The sequence below is a fragment of the Saccoglossus kowalevskii genome, chromosome 3 (genome assembly GCF_978046115.1).
Source record: "Saccoglossus kowalevskii chromosome 3, keSacKowa6.1, whole genome shotgun sequence".
Lineage (NCBI taxonomy): Eukaryota > Metazoa > Hemichordata > Enteropneusta > Harrimaniidae > Saccoglossus > Saccoglossus kowalevskii.
Window position 1 is genome coordinate 41,451,586 of NC_140643.1, and position 24,695 is coordinate 41,476,280.

A 24,695-nucleotide genomic window follows, 5' to 3' on the forward strand; every position below is an offset into this window, starting at 1 on the left:
ACAACACAGTGTAGTTAGTCCTGTCGACCATACAGGCTGAAAATATCGAATTAACTTTTGATCACATGACCTATTAAAAACATTACCGAAAGATGGCGGATGCTTTGACATTTAGAAGTTATTTTGCCGTCATTGATTTTTAGTTTTCCGCGGGACACCGACAAGATGATCAACCGGTTTAGGTCTACTGTAAACAACGTGATTGCCAATCTTCATCCTATACCACGTTCTCCTGAAAAAACGCAAAGGGCCGAGGATTTGCCGGTAAAGTTTCCGTACAGTCGTCCCGAGTTTTTAAATTTAAGTGACGAGGAAGTGAAGGTGTCCGCTGACCATGTTTTGAGACCAATTCTAGTACCCCGCGATATAGCAAGGTTACCATGGTACAGTGGCTATTCAGAGTAAGTACAACGTGTTATAATTACGCATAGTAATTGATTGATACTGAAAACAGATATGCAAAGAAAGCGATCGACGTCGTCGTCCCGTCCCATTCAGTCATTACGGTGATTCACCGCGAGTGTAATTTGTTAGTTCTGGAGACAAGAAATTGAAAGTACGTCTTATGTACACTTAACATTACTTTCACTTATTGCCATATCAATAAACAAATGTAGTTTTTTTTTTTTTGTTTTTTTTGTTTGTTTTTTTAATCATCAACATGCCGCTTGACATTCATAAAGTGAGTGGGCGTTTAGTGTATGTCTTCAGCGTTCAGGAGCATCAATCCTTTAATTGTGTCTAGCTTTTATTTCTGACACTAGAAGGTGCGACATTTCTTGAATTATTTTGGCAATTGCTCTTTATCAATATAAATTCAAACGAATAAAGTTTTTTTTACTGAGATTCAACCGATATAAAGACGATGTGATGTCTATTATTAAACCACCTTCTGTAATAATATAATGGAACTATTATTTATGCTAACAACATGAATGATTGTCCCACATTTCATTTAAATGTTTGTTTTTTTCAAAAATTCTGAATATATGCCCCAGATGTAGCTCTCATAGCATCAATAGGATTCCATATTCCTTTAGTATTGCTAGATCATTATCATGTCTTAATTTTTATGCTGCCAGTTGTTTATGAAGTTTATAAATATTTTTTTTCACAATCACCATCAGTAGATGTAGTTTCTAACAGGACTGATTTGTAGGAAATCTGAGTCACAATGAAACACCAAGTTGAGTCACCTTCGTGACTGCTGGGGAGAGAGGTATTCAAACAAAAATAAAGATTGTTTGTGGCTGTAGGGAACACAAAATTTTACACTTCTTTTGTTGATAAAATGTGAATATTGTTTTTCTATATTACAAATTTCCAAACTACTGTAAGACGTTTTTGAAGATCCCTATCTATCAATTTATGATTGTCTGACACAAAAAATCTATGGGTCAGTGACACTTCATATCTGCTTAGAGGGCACACCGCTCTGAAATATTTTTCATACTAACAAGACACTTTGCGATGGGCATCATTCTTGATCAGTGATATTTACAAAAATATTTGTTCACAATTTTATAAACCAGCTTGGCAATTCCCACCACCAGATAGTGTCACTGCATTGAACTGCATGTATTTTCTAACAAATCCATGATCATTCTCGATAATTTTGTTCAATTTGCATGTGCACTATGTTTGCATTTGAAGTTCTGATGTGTATATATTTTAATACATACAGGTACACTCACAAAAATACCCATACAATTTTAATAAGAAAATTTATTTCCGTTAGTACCTTCCTGTGATCATACATATTGGGTTGTAGGTAAGTGCTAAATCGTCATTTTTACATGTCCCGAGCTGTTTCTCAGAGATGACTTGGCCGATTTGGATCAAACTTGCTATGATGATCATACATATTTGGTTATAGGTGCACGTCATACTTTTTCCGTGATTCAAACAAATATGGCCAACTGGCGGCCATTTTGCTTTTTTATGGTACCCATGGTACTTTCTCTTGAATGCCATAAACGTTTCTGTTTAAATTTTGTACAAAGACAGTATATCAATAAATACATCAACATGAACATTATTTATTAATTATTAATCTCCTATTAATGGTTTCAATCTAATCTCAATGACTTCATCAGCATCAAATTGATATGTCAGATCACAAAATTTTGGACGAGGACTGTGTCATTAACAATGACTTGTTCTTACTAATTAAACTACACTGTGTAGGGTACTCGACAGTTGTTTTTTGTTTTGTCGATTATGTCAGTCATTTGTTTTGTGTTCTTGGACAAAAATCAACAACGGTTAAATAGGTATATTATTTCCACTTTGCAGTATATCGTATCCAGTACTTGTATACTGTGTTCCCCAGCTTAAATATAAGACTGTTCGAAAACATAAGATTGTAATGTCAATTTCGTTCATTAATGTTGTATGATGTTTGAACCATTACTGTTATGCATATTATCATGTCATGTGACATATATGGATATGTGGCATGTTAGTCATACAATGTATCTCTTTTCTGATGTCCCCATTATGGCACTAGTTGCATGTCCTTATCTGCAACAGTGCTTACAGTGATATTACACTTTTAATACATTGATTTCATTGAAATTTGACCAGTGGTTGATATTTTGGTGGAAAAGGCTAATTAATATGCAAATTATGTAATTAATATTTACAGATTGCAACCTAAAACTATTCAGGTTTGATCATTATCCCAGATCATCTATATTTCCTTGAAAAGGTCTCAAATTGGCTGTGATGTGCACATTAGGTAATTAATAGGCATAGATTTCAACCCAAAACTAATCAGGTGTACACATTTCAATGTATCAAAGACCATTTATGTATTAAGTTCCATTGAATCTGTTGAATAGTTCCTGAGAAAAAAGTGAAAAGACTTAAAATTGTCTAATTAATATGCAGATTAGGTCAATAATACGCACAGATTTCAACCAAAAACTAATCAGGTGTGCACATTATCCAAGACCATCTATATACCCCTGGTACTAAGTTTAATTGAAATCTATTGAATGGTACATAAGAAACACAGGAAAATTACCTTATTAATATGCATAATAATTTTTTTTTTCTATGTTGTTGTTTTATATAAATCATGATGCAATGAACTAAATAGTAATAATAGTAACATAGGTAACATCTGTGACACACACACTGTGATTACGGTATAATACATGTACTAGTGATTCATAGCCTTGATTTTTTTAATCAATATATTGTTTATCCTATTATCTCAATGTTGACTTTGATCTGAAGCAAGGTGACATATTGCAGTATGCATGCTGTGTTCATAGGCTTCATAGCAATGCTATGATGAAATTCAGCTACTACATATTTTGTTTATTTCACTCAATGATATATTGCATCATGTCCATTGCAGCTAATACTTCTGATAGATTGCTCGCACTTTCTTTATACATGTAATCAGATAGTGTAGATGTGAAAGTGTCTATATTATCTATAGAAAAAAACACACATATAAAGTGTGTTCGTGTCATTTTAGTGATGTCAAATGCAAATAGTGTATAGAAATTTGTTATTATAGTTACATAAACATTTCTGACTCGAGTTAGTCTGATAAATTATAATTTCATGCTTGGTTTGAAAATTATATTAGTACCATTAGTGATTATATGTAATTACTTGGTAATGATTGCTATTTATTATTGTCATATTACAGTAATGAGCATTGTATGCTATCATTTTTATTAATCAATTCACAGTATTAATTTCATATACAGTGGCTTTCCATCATCGTCATCACAATAATAATGAAATATTAATTATAGTATTTGAATAGTAGTGTCAGGCTTTAAAATTGAAATATATTGCCATTCATAAAGTAATGTACATATGTGCTCTGATAAGAATTTAACAGAAATTTTAAATTTCCTGCTAATTAATAATGGCTCTTATGATTTCTGCTTTCCAATTAGTGGCTGTATGTCATGTGAGTGTGTTCTTTGTTACCAAAGTTATGCCTTATTAGTCTGTATGGTTATTATTGGTATTTTAAGTCCATGCAAACATTACGTCCATCGGTCACAACTATTTTGGGGGGTTTGGAAAAAAAAATCAAATTAAAAGCAAAATTTTATGACACTTAAACTAAAATAAATATTAATGGGTCTGCATCAATTTTGGAAAACAATTTGATCACTAACATTTAATTTTTAGCTCCGCTGTTGACTTTGTCGAGCGGAGCTTATCATACATGTATGAGTGATTGTCTGTCGTCCGTGTCAATGTTTTACTTTTTCTTCTTGAAAACTACAAGCCTGAATGCTTTGATACTTGGTGTATATATACCTTGGGTAGACCTCTCTCGAATTTGTTCATTTCATGATCTTATCTTCAATTCTCTAATTTTGGTGAATATTTTTGTCATTTTTGGTAAAAAGTGATATTTTCAACTTCTTGCTAAAAACCGCAAGTCTAATTGCTTTGTTATTACATATATAGGTACTACATGTGGACCACTCTCAAATTTGTTCATTTCATGATGATATCTTCAATTCTCTAATTTTGATGAATATTTTTGTCATTTTTGGTGAAAAGTGATGTTTTTGAATTCTCGTTGAAAACAGCAAGTCCCATTGCATTGATACTATGCATATTGTTCATTTTCTAATGATATCTTCTGTTTTTTAATTGAAATGTGCATTGCTAACAGCGGAGCTATCTCAGCTGCGAGGCTGCTTGTTTTATTTAGGCCTTAATAATGAAACAGTTAGATTGTACATTGCATTTTTGATGTATGTGAGTGATACACACTAGTTATGCAAAGATAAATACTTGTTTATTTCAATGTATGTAAAGATTTTGGAAGATTCAGTAAAAATGTACCTACCATGATTCAGCTGTCCATTTGCCAGACTCCTCAGTACACATAAAACAATCATAGTTTTTTCATCACAATGAGTAGCTGATTACCGCAAGATGACTGGAACTTGATCTCAAAAATATAATTCAATGAAATGTTTTTCTTCATTTTCTGTGAATGCACTAGATATTTCATCATCATGTTTTATTATTATTTTTAGAGTGATAAATGCTGGTAAGAGTTTGTACAATGAAGACCAAGCTGCCATTGGTATTTTTCATCTAGGAGAATCATCATTTGATTCACAAAATCAACCTGCGGCAAAATCTGGTACCTCAGACACTCCTTCCAGGGAAAACTCACTGGTACAGATGTAGTTTATTTCTTACTATTTTAAACCGAGTAAACTGGTCCACTTTAATGTTTGTAAACTTATAGATGGGGATTACTGGTAGTCCATCCATTCACCTATCTCGCTGACCATATTTGATCAGTTTAAAATTCATATTGTTTCATATTGTTTAGAATTTGTTCCAATTTAGAATAAAATGCATGACAAATAAAACAAAATGTTGTGCATCAGTAACTCATCATGTGTGTTCTTCATAAGTTGCGCTGTAGCTGACCCAGACATGCCCTGGAAAGTAATCAAGATGAAGGACTGCAGGGGAGTCTAAAGAATCAATGTCGTCATGTCTTAAAACCAAATTTAAAAATCATGCATCCCATGCATCTACAATTACAGGAACTTGAACTAATCTATAAAGTCATCTGTTTGGACTGACCAGGAACTGATAATGAGGGAGAGACGAGACCCAAATAAAATTGATCATGAATGATTTTCTTATTCCCATATTGTTTTTGATCTGTAGGATCAGGATGACAACACATACACATATTTTGCCATCTATGATGGTCACGCTGGGAATGCAGGGGCAGTTATGGCAGTCCATACATTGCACCTACACATACAAGAACACTTAAATGCTGTGGCAAATATATTAATAAATTCACCGCACTATAGCCTTCCTGAGGGAAATACCGTACATATCCACAATGACAAATATCACGGCAGAGTTAAGTGGCCTTTCCATGAAAGGGATCTTCCAACTGAGAGTCTTATATGTGGTGCACTGGAGAATGCATTCTGGGATATGGTAAGTTGAAATTTATTTGCATTATATTTAAGTATACATTTAGAATAATGACTTCATACAGGGACTCTTCTAAGATATAAAGTCCAACCTGAGGTAAAATGTTTGAGACTGCAGTTCATGACATGTTATTATGGTAATGACTTCATATCCAAAAAAGTCTGAGTACAATGGTGTTATCTGACTTAAAAATATCATATAGCATGAAAGCCAATGAACGCCATTCCAGATAGGTCAAAGGACAGTGCTCCCTTTTTGATGTCTCATGATCTACAGACAAGTCCTACGATAATTTATGAGAATGAAGGTACAATTTATGTAAGAGATTTGACTTAGGAAAATGAGTCTGGGTCAGGACATTTACCATATATATAAAGTCCTGCAAAGAACATTTCAATTGGTATAAAAGTATTACTAGAGTTTTATGTATATTATTAGTCCCCGTTCAGACGAAGTCCGAAAACGGGGACTTATAATTCGGTCCCCGTCCGTGCGTCTGTGCGTCCATCCGGATTCATATCTCAGAATCCCTTGGGCCGATTCTGTTCATTCTTTGCATGTGCCTAGTACTTTATGTGGGACATATGCACATGCAGTGGTTTAGCGATTCGATTCAAAATGGCCGACTGGCAGCCATCTTGGTTTTTGAAAATGTTGTATTTTGGACATGCTTTGTCAGTTTTCATTCAAACTTGGTACATAGATTATACATGTTAGGATACATGTCCATGACGATTTATTTCACAATTGGATCAAAGATGTTCGACTGGCAGCCATCTTGTTCTTTGAAAATGTCGTATTTTGGACATGCTTTGTCAGTTTTCATTCAAATTTAGTACATAGATCATACATGTTAGGATACATGTCCCCGACCGTCCGTGAGTTCCTGAGTCTGTCTGTCCGTGCGTCAGTCTGTCCAGTCATATTTCAGAATCCTGTGGACCGATTACGTTCATTCTTTGCATGTGCCTAGTACCTTATGTGGGACATATGCACATGCAGTGGTTTAGCGATTCGATTCAAAATGGCTGACTGGCAGCCATCTTGTTTTTTGAAAATGTTGTATTTTGGACATGCTTTGTCAGTTGTCATTCAAACTTGGTACATAGATTATACATGTTAGGATACATGTCCATGACGATTTATTTCGCAAGATGGACGACTGGCAGGCATCTTGTTTTTTTTTTTTTTATGCGGTATCTTGGACGTGCTCTGTCAGTTTTCATTCAAATTTGGCATATACATGTACTTTATACATGTTAGGATGCATGTCCATGACAATTTGTCAGGATGGCCGATTGACAGCCATCTGACTTTTTGGCCTTACTACTATATTTCCACAATTTATGTATCATTTTCATTCGTATTTGGCACATATATAATACATATCAGTGTGTTTCATAATCAGATCAAAGATGGCCGAATAATGGCTGTTTTTATTTTTGGCCATATTACTACTACATGGAACATGTGTTTTGATGTAAATAAACAATCTGTTATATACGCCACTTAGAACTCAAATTTCAAGGACACGCTTGCGACAACCCTTCTGCTTTAATATGACGAGCACAAAGAGAACTTTCAAAAATTTAACGGGGACTGTGTCATTTTCATTGACTTATTTAAAATCATAGGTTTGATTCATGTTTAAATCCTAAAGTAAATACATCATTCAGGACTATAAGAAAACATGTTTCAGTACCAACTTTTATGTATTGATTTCACAAGAGATATGGCTTTGTGAATTTTTGATGGCAGGAAAATTTCAGCTTTCATAGAATTGAGAATTTCACTGTGGAAATTGAGTCTCCGTAATGGCCATTCAATTGTCAAATAAAAATAATTGATTCAACCTGCATCCTGATGCAGATACTATGTACTTAAAAGTAGCAAGACTTGTAAATTTGAAATGAATGACATCAAGTACATCTCTGATTACCAACTGTAGACCAGTGTTCTCTCTAACAAAACTGATTTTGTAAGGATCCTCAGTCAAAATGAAATCCTCCAAAATCAAATTGAGTCAGTTTCTTGACTGCTAGGGAGGAAAGAAAAAATAAAATTGTATGTGATGGACCAAATAAAACCTTTGTTCATAGAAGGAATTTTGTTTTACCAAATTATAACTTTGTAAGTATAATAAGATTGTAAGATATGCCAGTGAATCAGCATAACTACATGTACATGTGTAGTTGAGTCACAGCAAATTTCTGTGCGTCAATGGCATGTCATATCGGCTTAGGGGTATGTAATCGAGGAAACATACAAACTAATATACAATGGTCAAAGTATTCACACATTGACAATGTCAATCTAGTTTACTAGTGGGGCTAACAGACTGCAGTACATGTCCCTGTAATTCAAATACCATGTTGGGTTATCTACTTGCCCTACCAACACATGTACATGTATAACCCAATCAACATATTAATACATGACATTGTTGCTTCCCTGATTATTATAAATTACATGTTATAATAATAATTTTGTTTGATGCACAGGATGAACAGATAGGTCATGAGAAACACATCTTCCGTATACCAGGTGGTTGTACTGCCTTAGTAGCAATATTTCTACATGGTAAACTATATTTATCGTGTGCAGGTGATTCAAGGTAAATATCCCATGTTATCAGAATGCAGTCAAACACAGTCATTTTGGCCCTACAGTAAAGTATGACCCTATATTTGACAACTTATTTTTACTATGCCATCTGAATTATTCATTTGTTATCACATCAGTGTTTGTTATGACAACTTATTGAAAACTATGTTTTGTGTACTTCTAGCTGGGTTGAGAACATTTTTAGTAAATCCTGAATTTGTTTAGCTTGGTCACTACATTGGGGAAAATATTGTTAAAATTATGGTCATCGAATGGGTTTTAACAGTGACTTATGTTCTGACCATTGTGCATCTATTTCTATATCTTGAGCATGCCTGGACCAATTACATTCAAACTTCAAACATACATCCTGCATCTTGGGATACATATGCTTGCCATTGGTTTTACCAATGAATCAAACCAAATCTTGGTCATGTATTAATTGATTATATTCAAATTTAATTGAACATTATGGGACTTATGAATTCAAAATGGCTGACTAGTGGTTCTGAATGCAGTTCTGGAGACATGTTTTGACTGTTAATTTTCAAACTTTATATATACATCATGCTCTGATTCAAGATGGCCAAATCGCAATTCTATCAGTGTTAAAATTTCATCAAAATGTATGTACATTGAATGTTACACACCTTGATACACATCAGATTGGATTCAAAATGGCAGACTGGCAGCCATTTTAGCTAATGCAGCTTTGGAGAACCATTCATGTTCAAACTTTATTTCTCAAACTAATGCAATTACTTATTGATTTCAGAGCAATCATAGTGAGGAACAATGAAATAATAGAGATGTCACAAGAATTTACACCAAGTACAGAAAGACAAAGATTACAACATTTAGCATGGATCCAACCATGTTTATTAGATAATGAATTTACACATTTAGAATTTCATCGACGAATTTACAAAAAAGACATTGGTAAAAGAGTATTATACAGAGATAAACACATGACTGGATGGTAAATATTGTCAGATTTGAAATACAATATATATGCTTTTTTTTATTTCATATTTTATTTGCCAGGTGATATTTATTAACATTTGTTTAGGAATTACACTGTGAATGAACTGAACACTGTAAAATATATCTTTTTTTAGCTTTTTTGTAGCTTGCTATCTCAGAGTGTTTTATAGTATGATGACATTTGGCAATGTGTTCATTAATAAAAATACAAGCTGGGTGTCTATAACACAATCCTTACACAAATGTATTTGTAATCAAGACTGATCCAAGCTGTGAAGCAATAATGCTGTAGGATGGAGTCAATTTATAAGATGTTTGACACTATGCTAGTCACACAATGTATTTTCTCGGTTTCATTAGGGCTCATAAAATAGTAACTGCAGAAGACACCAAGTTTCCTTTGATATATGGAGATGGTAAGAAATCTAGAATGTTAGCAACAATAGGTGTAACCAGAGGATTCGGAGATCATGAACTTAAAGTACATGACACAAATATTTACCTGAAACCATTCCTTAGTCCTATTCCAGAGGTGAGTTGGCATTCTTTTTTAGCTCCGCTGTCGACTTTGTCGAGCGGAGCTAATCATATGAGTGATTGTCCGTCGTCGTCCGTGTCAATGTTTTACTTTTTCGACTTCTTCTTGAAAACTACAAGCCTGAATGCTTTGATACTTGGTGTATATGTACCTTGGGTAGACCTCTCTTAGGTTTGTTCATTTCATGTTGATATCTTCAATTCTCTAATTTTGGTGAATATTTTTGTCATTTTTGGTAAAAAGTGATATTTTCGACTTCTTGTTAAAAACTGCAAGTCCAATTGCTTTGATATTACATATATAGGTACTACATGTGGATCTCTCTCAGATTTGTTCATTTTGTAATGATATCTTCAATTCTCTAATTTTGGTGAATATTTTTGTAATTTTTGGTAAAAAGTGATATTTTCAACTTCTTGCTAAAAACCGCAAGTGCAATTGCTTTGATATTACATATATAGGTACTACATGTGGACCTCTCTCAGATTTGTTCATTTTGTAATGATATCTTTAATTCTCTAATTTTGGTGAATATTTTTGTCATTTTGGGTAAAAAGTGATATTTTTGACTTCTTGCTAAAAACCGCAAGTGCAATTGCTTTGATATTACATATATAGGTACTACATGTGGACCTCTCTCAGATTTGTTCATTTTGTAATGATATCTTTAATTCTCTAATTTTGGTGAATATTTTTGTCATTTTGGGTAAAAAGTGATATTTTTGACTTCTTGTTAAAAACCGCAAGTCCAATTGCTTTGATACTACATATATAGGTACTACATGTGGACCTCTCTCAGATTTGTTCATTTCGTGATGATATCTTCAATTCTCTAATTTTGGTGAATATTTTTGTAATTTTTGGTAAAAAGTGATATTTTCGACTTCTTGTTGAAAACCGCAAGTCCAATTGCTTTGATATATTATACATATAGGTACTACATGTGGTCCTCTCTCAGATTTGTTCATTTTGTAATGATATCTTTAATTCTCTAATTTTGATGAATATTTTTGTAATTTTTGGTAAAAAGTGATATTTTCGACTTCTTGTTAAAAACTGCAAGTCCAATTGCTTTGATATTACATATATAGGTACTACATGTGGATCTCTCTCAGATTTGTTCATTTTGTAATGATATCTTCAATTCTCTAATTTTGGTGAATATTTTTGTAATTTTTGGTAAAAAGTGATATTTTCAACTTCTTGCTAAAAACCGCAAGTCCAATTGCTTTGATATTACATATATAGGTACTACATGTGGACCTCTCTCAGATTTGTTCATTTTGTAATGATATCTTTAATTCTCTAATTTTGATGAATTTTTTTGTCATTTTTGGTAAAAAAGTGATATTTTCGACTTCTTGTTAAAAACCACAATCATTTATGGTGAAAAATTATATTTTTGAATTCTTGTTGAAAACAGCAAGTCCCATTGCTTTGAGACTATACATATTGTTTATTTTCTAATGATATCTTCTGTTCTTTAATTGAAATGTGCATTGCTAACAGCGGAGCTATCTCAGCCGAGAGGCTGCTTGTTTCAGTCCTATTCCAGAGATGAGTTGCCATTCCATATCTTAGTCCTATTCCAGAGATGAGTTGCCATTCCATATCTTAGTCCTATTCCAGAGATGGGTTGCCATTCCATATCTTAGTCCTATTCCAGAGATGAGTTGCCATTCCATACCTTAGTCCTATTCCAGAGATGAGTTGCCATTCCATATCTTAGTCCTATTCCAGAGATGAGTTGCCATTCCATATCTTAGTCCTATTCCAGAGATGAGTTGCCATTCCATATCTTAGTCCTATTCCAGAGATCAGTTGCCATTCCATATCTTAGTCCTATTCCAGAGATGAGTTGCCATTCCATATCTTAGTCCTATTCCAGAGATGAGTTGCCATTCCATATCATGGTCCTATTCCAGAGATGAGTTGCCATTCCATATATTAGTCCTATTCCAGAGATGAGTTGCCATTCCATATCTTAGTCCTATTCCAGAGATGAGTTGCCATTCCATATCTTAGTCCTATTCCAGAGATGAGTTGCCATTCCATATCATGGTCCTATTCCAGAGATGAGTTGCCATTCCATATATTAGTCCTATTCCAGAGATGAGTTGCCATTCCATATCATGGTCCTATTCCAGAGATGAGTTGCCATTCCATATCTTAGTCCTATTCCAGAGATGAGTTGCCATTACATATTTTAATCCTATTCCAGAGATGAGTTGCCATTCCGTATCACTTAGTCCTATTCCAGAGATGAGTTGCCATTCCGTATCTTAGTCCTATTCCAAAGATGAGTTGCCATTCTGTATCACTTAGTCCTATTTCAGAGATGAGTTGCCATTCCATATATTAGTCCTATTCCAGAGATGAGTTGCCATTCCATATTTTAGTCCTATTTCAGAAATGAGTTGCCATTCCATATCTTAGTCCTATTCCAGAGATGAGTTGCCATTCCACATTTTAGTCCTATTCCAGAGATGAGTTGCCATTCCGTATCTTAGTCCTATTCCAAAGATGAGTTGCCATTCCGTATCACTTAGTCCTATTCCAGAGATGAGTTGCCATTTCATATCTTAGTCCTATTCCAGAGATGAGTTGCCATTCCATATCTTAGTCCTATTCCAGAGATGAGTTGCCATTCCATATCTTAGTCCTATTCCAGAGATGAGTTGCCATTCCATATCTTAGTCCTATTCCAGAGATGAGTTGCCATTCCATATCATGGTCCTATTCCAGAGATGAGTTGTCATTCCATATCATGGTCCTATTCCAGAGATGAGTTGCCATTCCATATCTTAGTCCTATTCCAGAGATGAGGCCTTTGCCGCATTCTGGCCATGCTGTGTGGCGCGTATCGCGTGGACGGGTTTCACGTTCTCTGCACGTAATAAGCTCGGTTATTAAGCATCCTTTTATGGGGATGCCCGGTGGCCGAGGGGAAGACGTGTAGTGGCGTGTAGCTAGGCGATTAGGTGCCGTACGCGAGCGCCGGTTCGAGTCACGCACGCAGTACGTATTTACTATATTTAGACATAGTCTTTACCTTGCCGTTTATTCGGTGTTATTTGCTTACTTTACTTCCTATGTCGACAGCAACTATGAGTTTAAAAATTATTTCTCAGTACTTATTCACTGTTAAAATGCTGTACCATTACTTTCACCATCCTACTACAGCCAGATCTGAAGGCCTTTGCCGCATTCTGGCCATGCTGTGTGGCGCGTATCGCGTGGACGGGTTTCACGTTCTCTGCACGTAATAAGCTCGGTTATTAAGCATCCTTTTATGGGGATGCCCGGTGGCCGAGGGGAAGACGTGTAGTGGCGTGTAGCTAGGCGATTAGGTGCCGTACGCGAGCGCCGGTTCGAGTCACGCACGCAGTACGTATTTACTATATTTAGACATAGTCTTTACCTTGCCGTTTATTCGGTGTTATTTGCTTACTTTACTTCCTATGTCGACAGCAACTATGAGTTTAAAAATTATTTCTCAGTACTTATTCACTGTTAAAATGCTGTACCATTACTTTCACCATCCTACTACAGCCAGATCTGAAGGCCTTTGCCGCATTCTGGCCATGCTGTGTGGCGCGTATCGCGTGGACGGGTTTCACGTTCTCTGCACGTAATAAGCTCGGTTATTAAGCATCCTTTTATGGGGATGCCCGGTGGCCGAGGGGAAGACGTGTAGTGGCGTGTAGCTAGGCGATTAGGTGCCGTACGCGAGCGCCGGTTCGAGTCACGCACGCAGTACGTATTTACTATATTTAGACATAGTCTTTACCTTGCCGTTTATTCGGTGTTATTTGCTTACTTTACTTCCTATGTCGACAGCAACTATGAGTTTAAAAATTATTTCTCAGTACTTATTCACTGTTAAAATGCTGTACCATTACTTTCACCATCCTACTACAGCCAGATCTGAAGGCCTTTGCCGCATTCTGGCCATGCTGTGTGGCGCGTATCGCGTGGACGGGTTTCACGTTCTCTGCACGTAATAAGCTCGGTTATTAAGCATCCTTTTATGGGGATGCCCGGTGGCCGAGGGGAAGACGTGTAGTGGCGTGTAGCTAGGCGATTAGGTGCCGTACGCGAGCGCCGGTTCGAGTCACGCACGCAGTACGTATTTACTATATTTAGACATAGTCTTTACCTTGCCGTTTATTCGGTGTTATTTGCTTACTTTACTTCCTATGTCGACAGCAACTATGAGTTTAAAAATTATTTCTCAGTACTTATTCACTGTTAAAATGCTGTACCATTACTTTCACCATCCTACTACAGCCAGATCTGAAGGCCTTTGCCGCATTCTGGCCATGCTGTGTGGCGCGTATCGCGTGGACGGGTTTCACGTTCTCTGCACGTAATAAGCTCGGTTATTAAGCATCCTTTTATGGGGATGCCCGGTGGCCGAGGGGAAGACGTGTAGTGGCGTGTAGCTAGGCGATTAGGTGCCGTACGCGAGCGCCGGTTCGAGTCACGCACGCAGTACGTATTTACTATATTTAGACATAGTCTTTACCTTGCCGTTTATTCGGTGTTATTTGCTTACTTTACTTCCTATGTCGACAGCAACTATGAGTTTAAAAATTATTTCTCAGTACTTATTCACTGTTAAAATGCTGTACCATTACTTTCACCATCCTACTACAGCCAGATCTGAAGGCCTTTGCCGCATTCTGGCCATGCTGTGTGGCGCGTATCGCGTGGACGGGTTTCACGTTCTCTGCACGTAATAAGCTCGGTTATTAAGCATCCTTTTATGGGGATGCCCGGTGGCCGAGGGGAAGACGTGTAGTGGCGTGTAGCTAGGCGATTAGGTGCCGTACGCGAGCGCCGGTTCGAGTCACGCACGCAGTACGTATTTACTATATTTAGACATAGTCTTTACCTTGCCGTTTATTCGGTGTTATTTGCTTACTTTACTTCCTATGTCGACAGCAACTATGAGTTTAAAAATTATTTCTCAGTACTTATTCACTGTTAAAATGCTGTACCATTACTTTCACCATCCTACTACAGCCAGATCTGAAGGCCTTTGCCGCATTCTGGCCATGCTGTGTGGCGCGTATCGCGTGGACGGGTTTCACGTTCTCTGCACGTAATAAGCTCGGTTATTAAGCATCCTTTTATGGGGATGCCCGGTGGCCGAGGGGAAGACGTGTAGTGGCGTGTAGCTAGGCGATTAGGTGCCGTACGCGAGCGCCGGTTCGAGTCACGCACGCAGTACGTATTTACTATATTTAGACATAGTCTTTACCTTGCCGTTTATTCGGTGTTATTTGCTTACTTTACTTCCTATGTCGACAGCAACTATGAGTTTAAAAATTATTTCTCAGTACTTATTCACTGTTAAAATGCTGTACCATTACTTTCACCATCCTACTACAGCCAGATCTGAAGGCCTTTGCCGCATTCTGGCCATGCTGTGTGGCGCGTATCGCGTGGACGGGTTTCACGTTCTCTGCACGTAATAAGCTCGGTTATTAAGCATCCTTTTATGGGGATGCCCGGTGGCCGAGGGGAAGACGTGTAGTGGCGTGTAGCTAGGCGATTAGGTGCCGTACGCGAGCGCCGGTTCGAGTCACGCACGCAGTACGTATTTACTATATTTAGACATAGTCTTTACCTTGCCGTTTATTCGGTGTTATTTGCTTATTCCATATCTTAGTCCTATTCCAGAGATGAGTTGCCATTCCATATCATGGTCCTATTCCAGCGATGAGTTGCCATTCCATATCTTAGTCCTATTCCAGAGATGAGTTGCCATTCCATATCTAAGTCCTATTCCAGAGATGAGTTGCCATCACATATCTTAGTCCTATTCCAGAGATGAGTTGCCATTCCATATCTTAGTCCTATTCCAGAGATGAGTTGCCATTCCATATATTAGTCCTATTCCAGAGATGAGTTGCCATTCCATATCTTAGTCCTATTCCAGAGATGAGTTGCCATTCCATATCTTAGTCCTATTCCAGAGATGAGTTGCCATTCCATATCTTAGTCCTATTCCAGAGATGAGTTGCCATTCCATATCTTAGTCCTATTCCAGAGATGAGTTGCCATTCCATATCTTAGTCCTATTCCAGAGATGAGTTGCCATTCCATATCTTAGTCCTATTCCAGAGATGAGTTGCCATTCCATATCTTAGTCCTATTCCAGAGATGAGTTGCCATTCCATATCTTAGTCCTATTCCAAAGATGAGTTGCCATTCCATATCTTAGTCCTATTCCAGAGATGAGTTGCCATTCCATATCTTAGTCCTATTCCAGAGATGAGTTGCCATTCCATATCATAGTCCTATTCCAGAGATGAGTTGCCATTCCATATCTTAGCCTATTCCAGAGATGAGTTGCCATTCCATATCTTAGTCCTATTCCAGAGATGAGTTGCCATTCCATATCTTAGTCCTATTCCAGAGATGAGTTGCCATTCCATATCTTAGTCCTATTCCAGAGATGAGTTGCCATCACATATCTTAGTCCTATTCCAGAGATGAGTTGCCATTCCATATCTTAGTCCTATTCCAGAGATGAGTTGCCATTCCATATCTTAGTCCTATTCCAGAGATGAGTTGCCATTCCATATCTTAGTCCTATTCCAGAGATGAGTTGCCATTCCATATCTTAGTCCTATTCCAGAGATGAGTTGCCATCACATATCTTAGTCCTATTCCAAAGATGAGTTGCCATTCCATATATTAGTCCTATTCCAGAGATGAGTTGCCATTCCATATCTTAGTCCTATTCCAGAGATGAGTTGCCATTCCATATCTTAGTCCTATTCCAGAGATGAGTTGCCATTCCATATCTTAGTCCTATTCCAGAGATGAGTTGCCATTCCATATCTTAGTCCTATTCCAGAGATGAGTTGCCATTCCATATCTTAGTCCTATTCCAGAGATGAGTTGCCATCACATATATTAGTCCTATTCCAGAGATGAGTTGCCATTCCATATCTTAGCCTATTCCAGAGATGAGTTGCCATTCCATATCATGGTCCTATTCCAGAGATGAGTTGCCATCACATATCTTAGCCTATTCCAGAGATGAGTTGCCATCACATATCTTAGCCTATTCCAGAGATGAGTTGCCATTCTATCAATTCTATTGCAAACACATGTTGTCATTCTATTCTATTTAAAGTTGAGTTGTCATTCCATTTCTAATCATATTCCAGAATGAGTTGTCATTCTATTCCAAGCTAACAAACCGTCCTATGATGTATTTTTATTTCCAGACTCGTATCTACGATTTGAATCAAACAGAACACAGTGAGAATGATGTGCTTATAATGGCTTCTGATGGATTATGGGATATTCTATCCAATCAAGAAGCAGCAGATATTGTCAAAGACATACTAGAAAATTTCCCACCTGGAGATATGAGTAGGTTAGTTGATTGCAGGCACTCCTAGTGCAAATGATTTAATGGTAAAACAAGACAATATGGTGCAGAAATGACCTCTGTTACGTGATTCAATGACTTAAATACCCGCCTTGAAAACATAAAAAGATGGCTATGTGTTGGTCATTTAATGACTAAGTTTGCTTCCCTACCAATTTGAACAGATTGTAAAATGCCTTAATGGTCATGGCTGCTCAATAACCTTCCTGACATTAAGGAAAATCCAATGAAATGATTATATCACCCATCTGATGTACATTTGACAAATTTAAGCAGATGACTCATTCAATTCAGATGCCCATCTGACAATAAAAGCAAATGATTCATTTACTATAATATTTCTCTGGCACTGCAGATGATTCAGTAATTGAAAATACAACCCAATTATTCAATGATTATAATATGTACAATACAGAGTCAATCCAAAGCTAATTACAAGATTGTAATTGATTGGCTGCCCAGTCAGACCAATCAGAGAGCAGCTTGTTTGTGGACAGTTTTTTTCAAAGTTCAGTTTATATGCTTTGACTCAACTGACAACACAAGCCAATCACTAAAATGCCCATCTTGCCATAGAAGCAGATGATTCAATGACTGAATATGATTCAAAACACCCACCTGGCCATATATGCAGATGATTCAATGATTGAATATAATTCAAAACACCAACCTGACCATATAAGCAGATGATTCAATGACTAAATATGATTCAAAACACCCACTTTGCCATAGAAGCAGATGATTCAATGACTAAATATGATTCAAAACACCCATCTGACCATATAAGCAGATGATTCAATGACTAAATATGATTCAAAACACCCACCTGACCATAGAAGCAGATGATTCAATGACTAAATATGATTCAAAACACCCACCTGGCCATAGAAGCAGATGATTCAATGACTAAATGTGATTCAAAACAACCACCTGACCATATAAGCAGATGATTCAATGACTGAATATGATTCAAAACTCCCACCTGGTCATAGAAGCAGGTGATTCAATGACTAAATATGATTCAAACCACCCACCAGACCATATAAGCAGGTGATTCAATGACTGAATATGATTCAAAACCCCCACCTGGCCATATAAGCAGATGATTCAATGACTAAATATGATTCAAAACACCTACCTGGCCATATAAGCAGATGATTCAATGACTAAATATGATTCAAAACACCCACCTGACCATATAAGTGGGTGATTCAATGACTGAATATGATTCAAAAAACCCACCTGACCATATAAGCAGATTATTCAATGACTAAATATGATTCAAACCACCCACCTGACCATATAAGCAGATTATTCAATGACTGAATATGATTCAAAACACCCACCTGACCATATAAGTGGGTGATTCAATGACTGAATATGATTCAAAAAACCCACCTGACCATAGAAGCAGATGATTCAATGACTAAATATGATTCAAACCACCCACCTGACCATATAAGCAGGTGATTAAATGACTGAATATGATTCAAAACTTCCACCTGGCCATAGAAGCAGATGATTCAATGACTAAATATGATTCAAAACACCTACCTGGCCATATAAGCAGATGATTCAATGACTAAATATGATTCAAAACACCCACCTGACCATATAAGTGGGTGATTCAATTACTGAATATGATTCAAAAAACCCACCTGACCATATAAGCAGATTATTCAATGACTAAATATGATTCAAACCACCCACCTGACCATATAAGCAGATTATTCAATGACTGAATATGATTCAAAACACCCACCTGACCATATAAGTGGGTGATTCAATGACTGAATATGATTAAAAAAACCCGCCTGACCATAGAAGCAGATGATTCAATGACTAAATATGATTCAAAACACCCACCTGGCCATAGAAGCAGATGATTCAATGACTAAATGTGATTCAAAACAACCACCTGACCATATACGCAGATGATTCAATGACTGAATATGATTCAAAACTCCCACCTGGTCATAGAAGCAGATGATTCAATGACTAAATATGATTCAAAACACCCACCTGACCATATAAGCAGATGATTCAATGACTAAATGTGATTCAAAACACCCACCTGACCATATAAGCAGATGATTCAATGACTAAATATGATTCAAACCACCCACCTGACCATATAAGCAGATGATTCAATGACTGAATATGATTCAAAACCCCCACCTGGCCATAGAAGCAGATGATTCAATGACTAAATATGATTCAAAACACCCACCTGGCCATATAAGCAGATGATTCAATGACTAAATATGATTCAAAACACCTACCTGGCCATATAAGCAGATGATTCAATGACTAAATATGATTCAAAACACCCACCTGACCATATAAGCAGATGATTCAATGACTAAATATGATTCAAACCACCCACCTGACCATATAAGCAGATGATTCAATGACTGAATATGATTCAAAACACCCACCTGACCATATAAGTGGGTGATTCAATGACTGAATATGATTCAAAAAACCCACCTGACCATATAAGCAGATGATTAAATGACTGAATATGATTCAAAACTTCCACCTGGCCATAGAAGCAGATGATTCAATGACTAAATATGATTCAAACCACCCACCTGACCATATAAGCAGATGATTCAATGACTAAATATGATTCAAAACACCCACCTGACCATATAAGCAGATTATTCAATGACTAAATATGGTTCAAAACACCCCCCATACCATATAAGTGGGTGATTCAATGACTGAATAAGATCCAATGAATAATTTTCAACTGATAATAGAATCATATGATTTAATGACTATATATGACCATATAAGCAGATGATTCAGTGACCCATGAGACAAGATGAGATGATTTGTAACAGTAATCTATGTTCATTTGTATGCAGGTATGCATCAGCAGCCCAAGAATTAGTTATGCAGGCAAGGGGGATCTTGAAACAGAATGGATGGAGAACAATGGGAGACACAAGACAAGCATCTAACGATGACATCACCGTGTTTGTTATTCCATTACATTGTCATGTTAATTTATCATCACAAAGTAGTCTTACTGAATCACAGGATGCATTGTCAACTTAAATGCAGGGAACATAGCTTTGTTTTCAAGAATCCAAGCAATATACATAACTGTGTTGGATGCCATGAACTAAATAAATAAATAAATATTTGTATTATTTATGGACCATGAAATGCAAAGCATATTTTCATTGAAAAGTATCAATTTTATATTATTAGGGTTACTATGCATAAACAATCCACGTTCCATGTTTAATTGTATTAATATTCGTTGTTTGAGCACGTAACCAAAAGCTGAGCACAGAACAAAAAATGTTAAAAATTGCCATAAATTCTTTTAATATGGAAGTCTGTTTTTTATATAAATATTAGTATATGTAATTGACAGAAATCACAAAATAGAACCACTAAAAATTTTTACTGATTAACCTGACCTCTATAAGTGAACTTCTACACAGCAACAGGCATGTTAGAACTATGATGTGAATTATAGTACACCCAGAGGTTCACATATTATTCTCAGCAACTCGATCAAAATGAATTCACAAGGCGATAAAAAGCCTATGCACTTGGCAAATTAGTATACCGGTCTCTAGGAACTAGGAAATAATTGCATATATGTCCATCAATTTAAAACATACAGAGACAACAAATATATGTATGACATGATACTTAAATCTATAGATGATCTATTTTATAGTGAATGACGTTCAGATTAAATTACAACGATTCATTCAGGAATATTTTGTTGAGATTCCCGCTTGTAACGTAATGTGATAATCATGTGGTGTACATTATATGTGATGTTGTGAGATACATACATACATATTTATTCACTGTCAGTGTACTATGTTCAATTTCTGGGTTACTGTACAATTAACAATTATCCCTAAAATACCATGCACTGTTGATCATTGGTCAATCTCTCACAAGTTTTGTTGCAGTACTTGAGGTCAAATTGAAATAGAACAAACAAAATTGTGTGTGAATCAACAATGTTTGGTGTATATTTGGATGGATTGTTTATTTAAATAATTGCCAAGACATGGTGCATTGTCAAGACATGCTGCATTGCCAAGACATGGTGCATTGCCATGACATGGTGCATTGCCATGACATGGTGCATTGCCATGACATGGTGCATTGCCAAGACATGGTGCATTGCCAAGACATGATGCTTTGCCATGACATGGTACATTACCATGACATGGCGCATTGCCAAGACATGGCGCATTGCCAAGACATGGTGCATTGCCAAGACATGGTGCTTTGCCATGACATGGCACATTGCCAAGACATGGTACATTGCCAAGACATGGTACATTGCCATGACATGGCACATTGCCAAGACATGGCGCATTGTCAAGACATGCTGCATTGCCATGACATGGCACATTGCCAAGACATGATGCTTTGCCATGACATGGCACATTGCCAAGACATGGCGCATTGCCAAGACATGGTGCATTGCCAAGACATGGCGCATTGCCAAGACATGGTGCATTGCCAAGACATGGCACATTCCCAAGACATGATGCTTTGCCATGACATGGTGCATTGCCATGACATGGTGCTTTGCCATGACATGGTGCATTGCCAAGACATGATGCTTTGTCATGACATGCTGCATTGCCATGACATGGTGCTTTGCCATGACATGGTGCTTTGCCATGACATGGTGCATTGCCAAGACATGGTGCATTGCCAAGACATGATGCTTTGTCATGACATGCTGCATTGCCATGACATGGTGCTTTGCCATGACATGGTGCATTGCCAAGACATGGTGCATTGCCAAGACATGCTGCTTTGCCCTTTATTATTTCTTTAATAATTTGAATTTCACAAAACAAAGTCCTATCCCAAAATTCTACTCATTAACACCGAAAAATTAATTGCCGGCCAATTTCAATGATTTTTGCGATCATTACATTCACAACTGTAACCAATCAAGAAAATTACGATAACTTTCACCATTCCAAATTTCAAACATTTTTTAGATAAAAATGTGATCACATCCACATAAGTAAATACAGTCTTGAATCATTGGCAAAATACAGTCCCCATTTGCATTTCAATTCCTGTTAGTCAGTAACAGCATTAATCACCGTAGAATACTTTCTATTAGTTCAGAATTAAATAAATACACAAGAAAATGGAAAAGAAAATATCGTTTTTTGGTTTAAATTCATATCACTATATAAGTAAACGATAAGTCTTCTTAAAATCAAAAAAAACTTACTCAATTGATTAAGCATTGATTCATGCCAAAAATATTCTGTTCAGTCAGTTCTACAGAAAATTTCTTTCAGTTTTGGAGTTTATGTGTGCTGCCATACAGAACACCAGGACAGTGCCAAAAATATCATACCTTCTATCATTATCCTACACATAGCAACACATAGCAACCCATGAAATTCTTTTGTCATGAATGTTTGGCAGGTTTTTATTTATTTCTCACTGTTATAGTATATATAAATATTACTTGTATAACACAAATAGTTACGAGCAGTCCTAAAATAAAGTATAGTTCTTTTTAAAATGTTGCTTCACAAATTCTACATAATCTTTATAATGAATGCCAATTGTCTGTAATTCTTAATATTTTCACTCGAGAATTGTTCTATGGCACCATATAGTGATAGGAATTGCAATAATCTTGACTTTTGCAGTGAAAGTGGAACATGGTTTGTTAACGCCTTGCTTCCATACATTATTTGTGGGGATGCAGAAGCTGGGAGTTGTTAGATAACGAAAAAAGATTTGTTATTAATATTGAAAGGTCTTTCAGGTGTACCATACGATGTATCTCATTTGTATAACATCATTATGTACAGTATTGAAGTAATTTTTTCATTGTTCATATTGAGGAAAGTACATGTGTTTTGTAATGTAATTTTCTTCACATTGTAGTTTTATCTTGTACAGATATGGAATATTTCTTTTATATGACAATCTAGGTATGGACAATCTAGAAACCATAAAAAAGTATATACTGCAATAGTTGTACATAGTGTAAATGAATGGAACACAAAAAGAACTGAAAAAGAAGAACAGTTTCTAGAGGTCTTTTGTTCAAGCATTGTAAGCCCAGAACTAAAAGTATTTTGTTTGAGAGGTTTCTGATTTACACAGGGTTTAGACCGATTTACAATTTATATATTAGAAATATAGATTTTACTTGAGTAACCTCATTATTTCTGTGGGTACAGGGGTGGACCAATATTTATGTGGTTACAGGGGTGGACCAATATTTATGTGGTTACAGGGGTGGACCAATATTTATGTGGGCCTGACTTGGTGATAGTAGGTAATGCCTGAATTGTTATATATAAGTATGTTTCTTTGGTTGTGTCTTGTCTATGAAATCCACATCAACTGATGGAATATCACATTCCATCTATAAAATAAATTTAGTAAGCCACAAATCATTTCATGCTTATATGGAGTCTGTGTATGAAGTAAGAACTTGGTTAGTGCGCCCTCTAGTGATGGGTACAATATAAAGTAACTTGTTTTTATTTCTATGCAAGTGTTTGTAACTATTTTTATTCCATGTTTATAAAAATGTCTCATAATAATAAATCTATGTTATTGTAAAACAGAATTGAATTCTTCTGTCTATATATTATGTACTCCACAGTGTACCATTTAAGACGAAGCGATGCATTTCATGTGATCAAACTATTTATTCCTGTCATTCATACAAGATGTTTCTAGTCACCATGCGCACCACGAAGCCGATAAGTCTTTCTATTTCACCATTGCACAGCGCCCTCTGTTGACAAAGTGTTGAAACCTGCAATATTTGTGTAAAATATTTTAGCAAAAGTGTCCCTGTCTGATACTTTTATAGATATGCATGTAAAATCTTTTTCACATTAAATGCAATTCGTAGACAATTCCCAATTTTGATTTATAAACACAAATTATCAAATATATTATAACAAGCAGCCTCTCTGCTGAGATAGCTCCGGTGTTAGCAATGCACATTTCGATTAAAGAACAGAAGATATCATTAGAAAATGAACAATATGCATAGTATCAATGCAATGGGACTTGCTGTTTTCAACAAGAATTCAAAAATATCATTTTTTACCATAAATGATTGTGGTTTTTAACAAGAAGAAAATATCACTTTTTACCAAAAATGACAAAAATATTCATCAAAATTAGAGAATTGAAGAT

The 24,695-nt window shown here is 36.1% G+C and overlaps 1 protein-coding gene across 1 annotated transcript; it reads left to right on the plus strand.

The window, feature by feature from the left end:
- The first annotated feature begins 84 nt into the window (after positions 1-84).
- LOC100370526 (protein phosphatase 1H-like) lies at positions 85-24,114 on the plus strand. The gene is made up of 8 exons (XM_002738856.4): positions 85-401; positions 5,031-5,175; positions 5,683-5,967; positions 8,466-8,578; positions 9,344-9,547; positions 9,913-10,084; positions 17,338-17,489; positions 20,378-24,114. The coding sequence occupies exons 1-8, from the start codon at positions 166-168 to the stop codon at positions 20,568-20,570; spliced, it is 1,500 nt and encodes a 499-aa protein (XP_002738902.1). The 5' UTR covers positions 85-165; the 3' UTR covers positions 20,571-24,114.
- Positions 24,115-24,695: the final 581 nt, after the last annotated feature.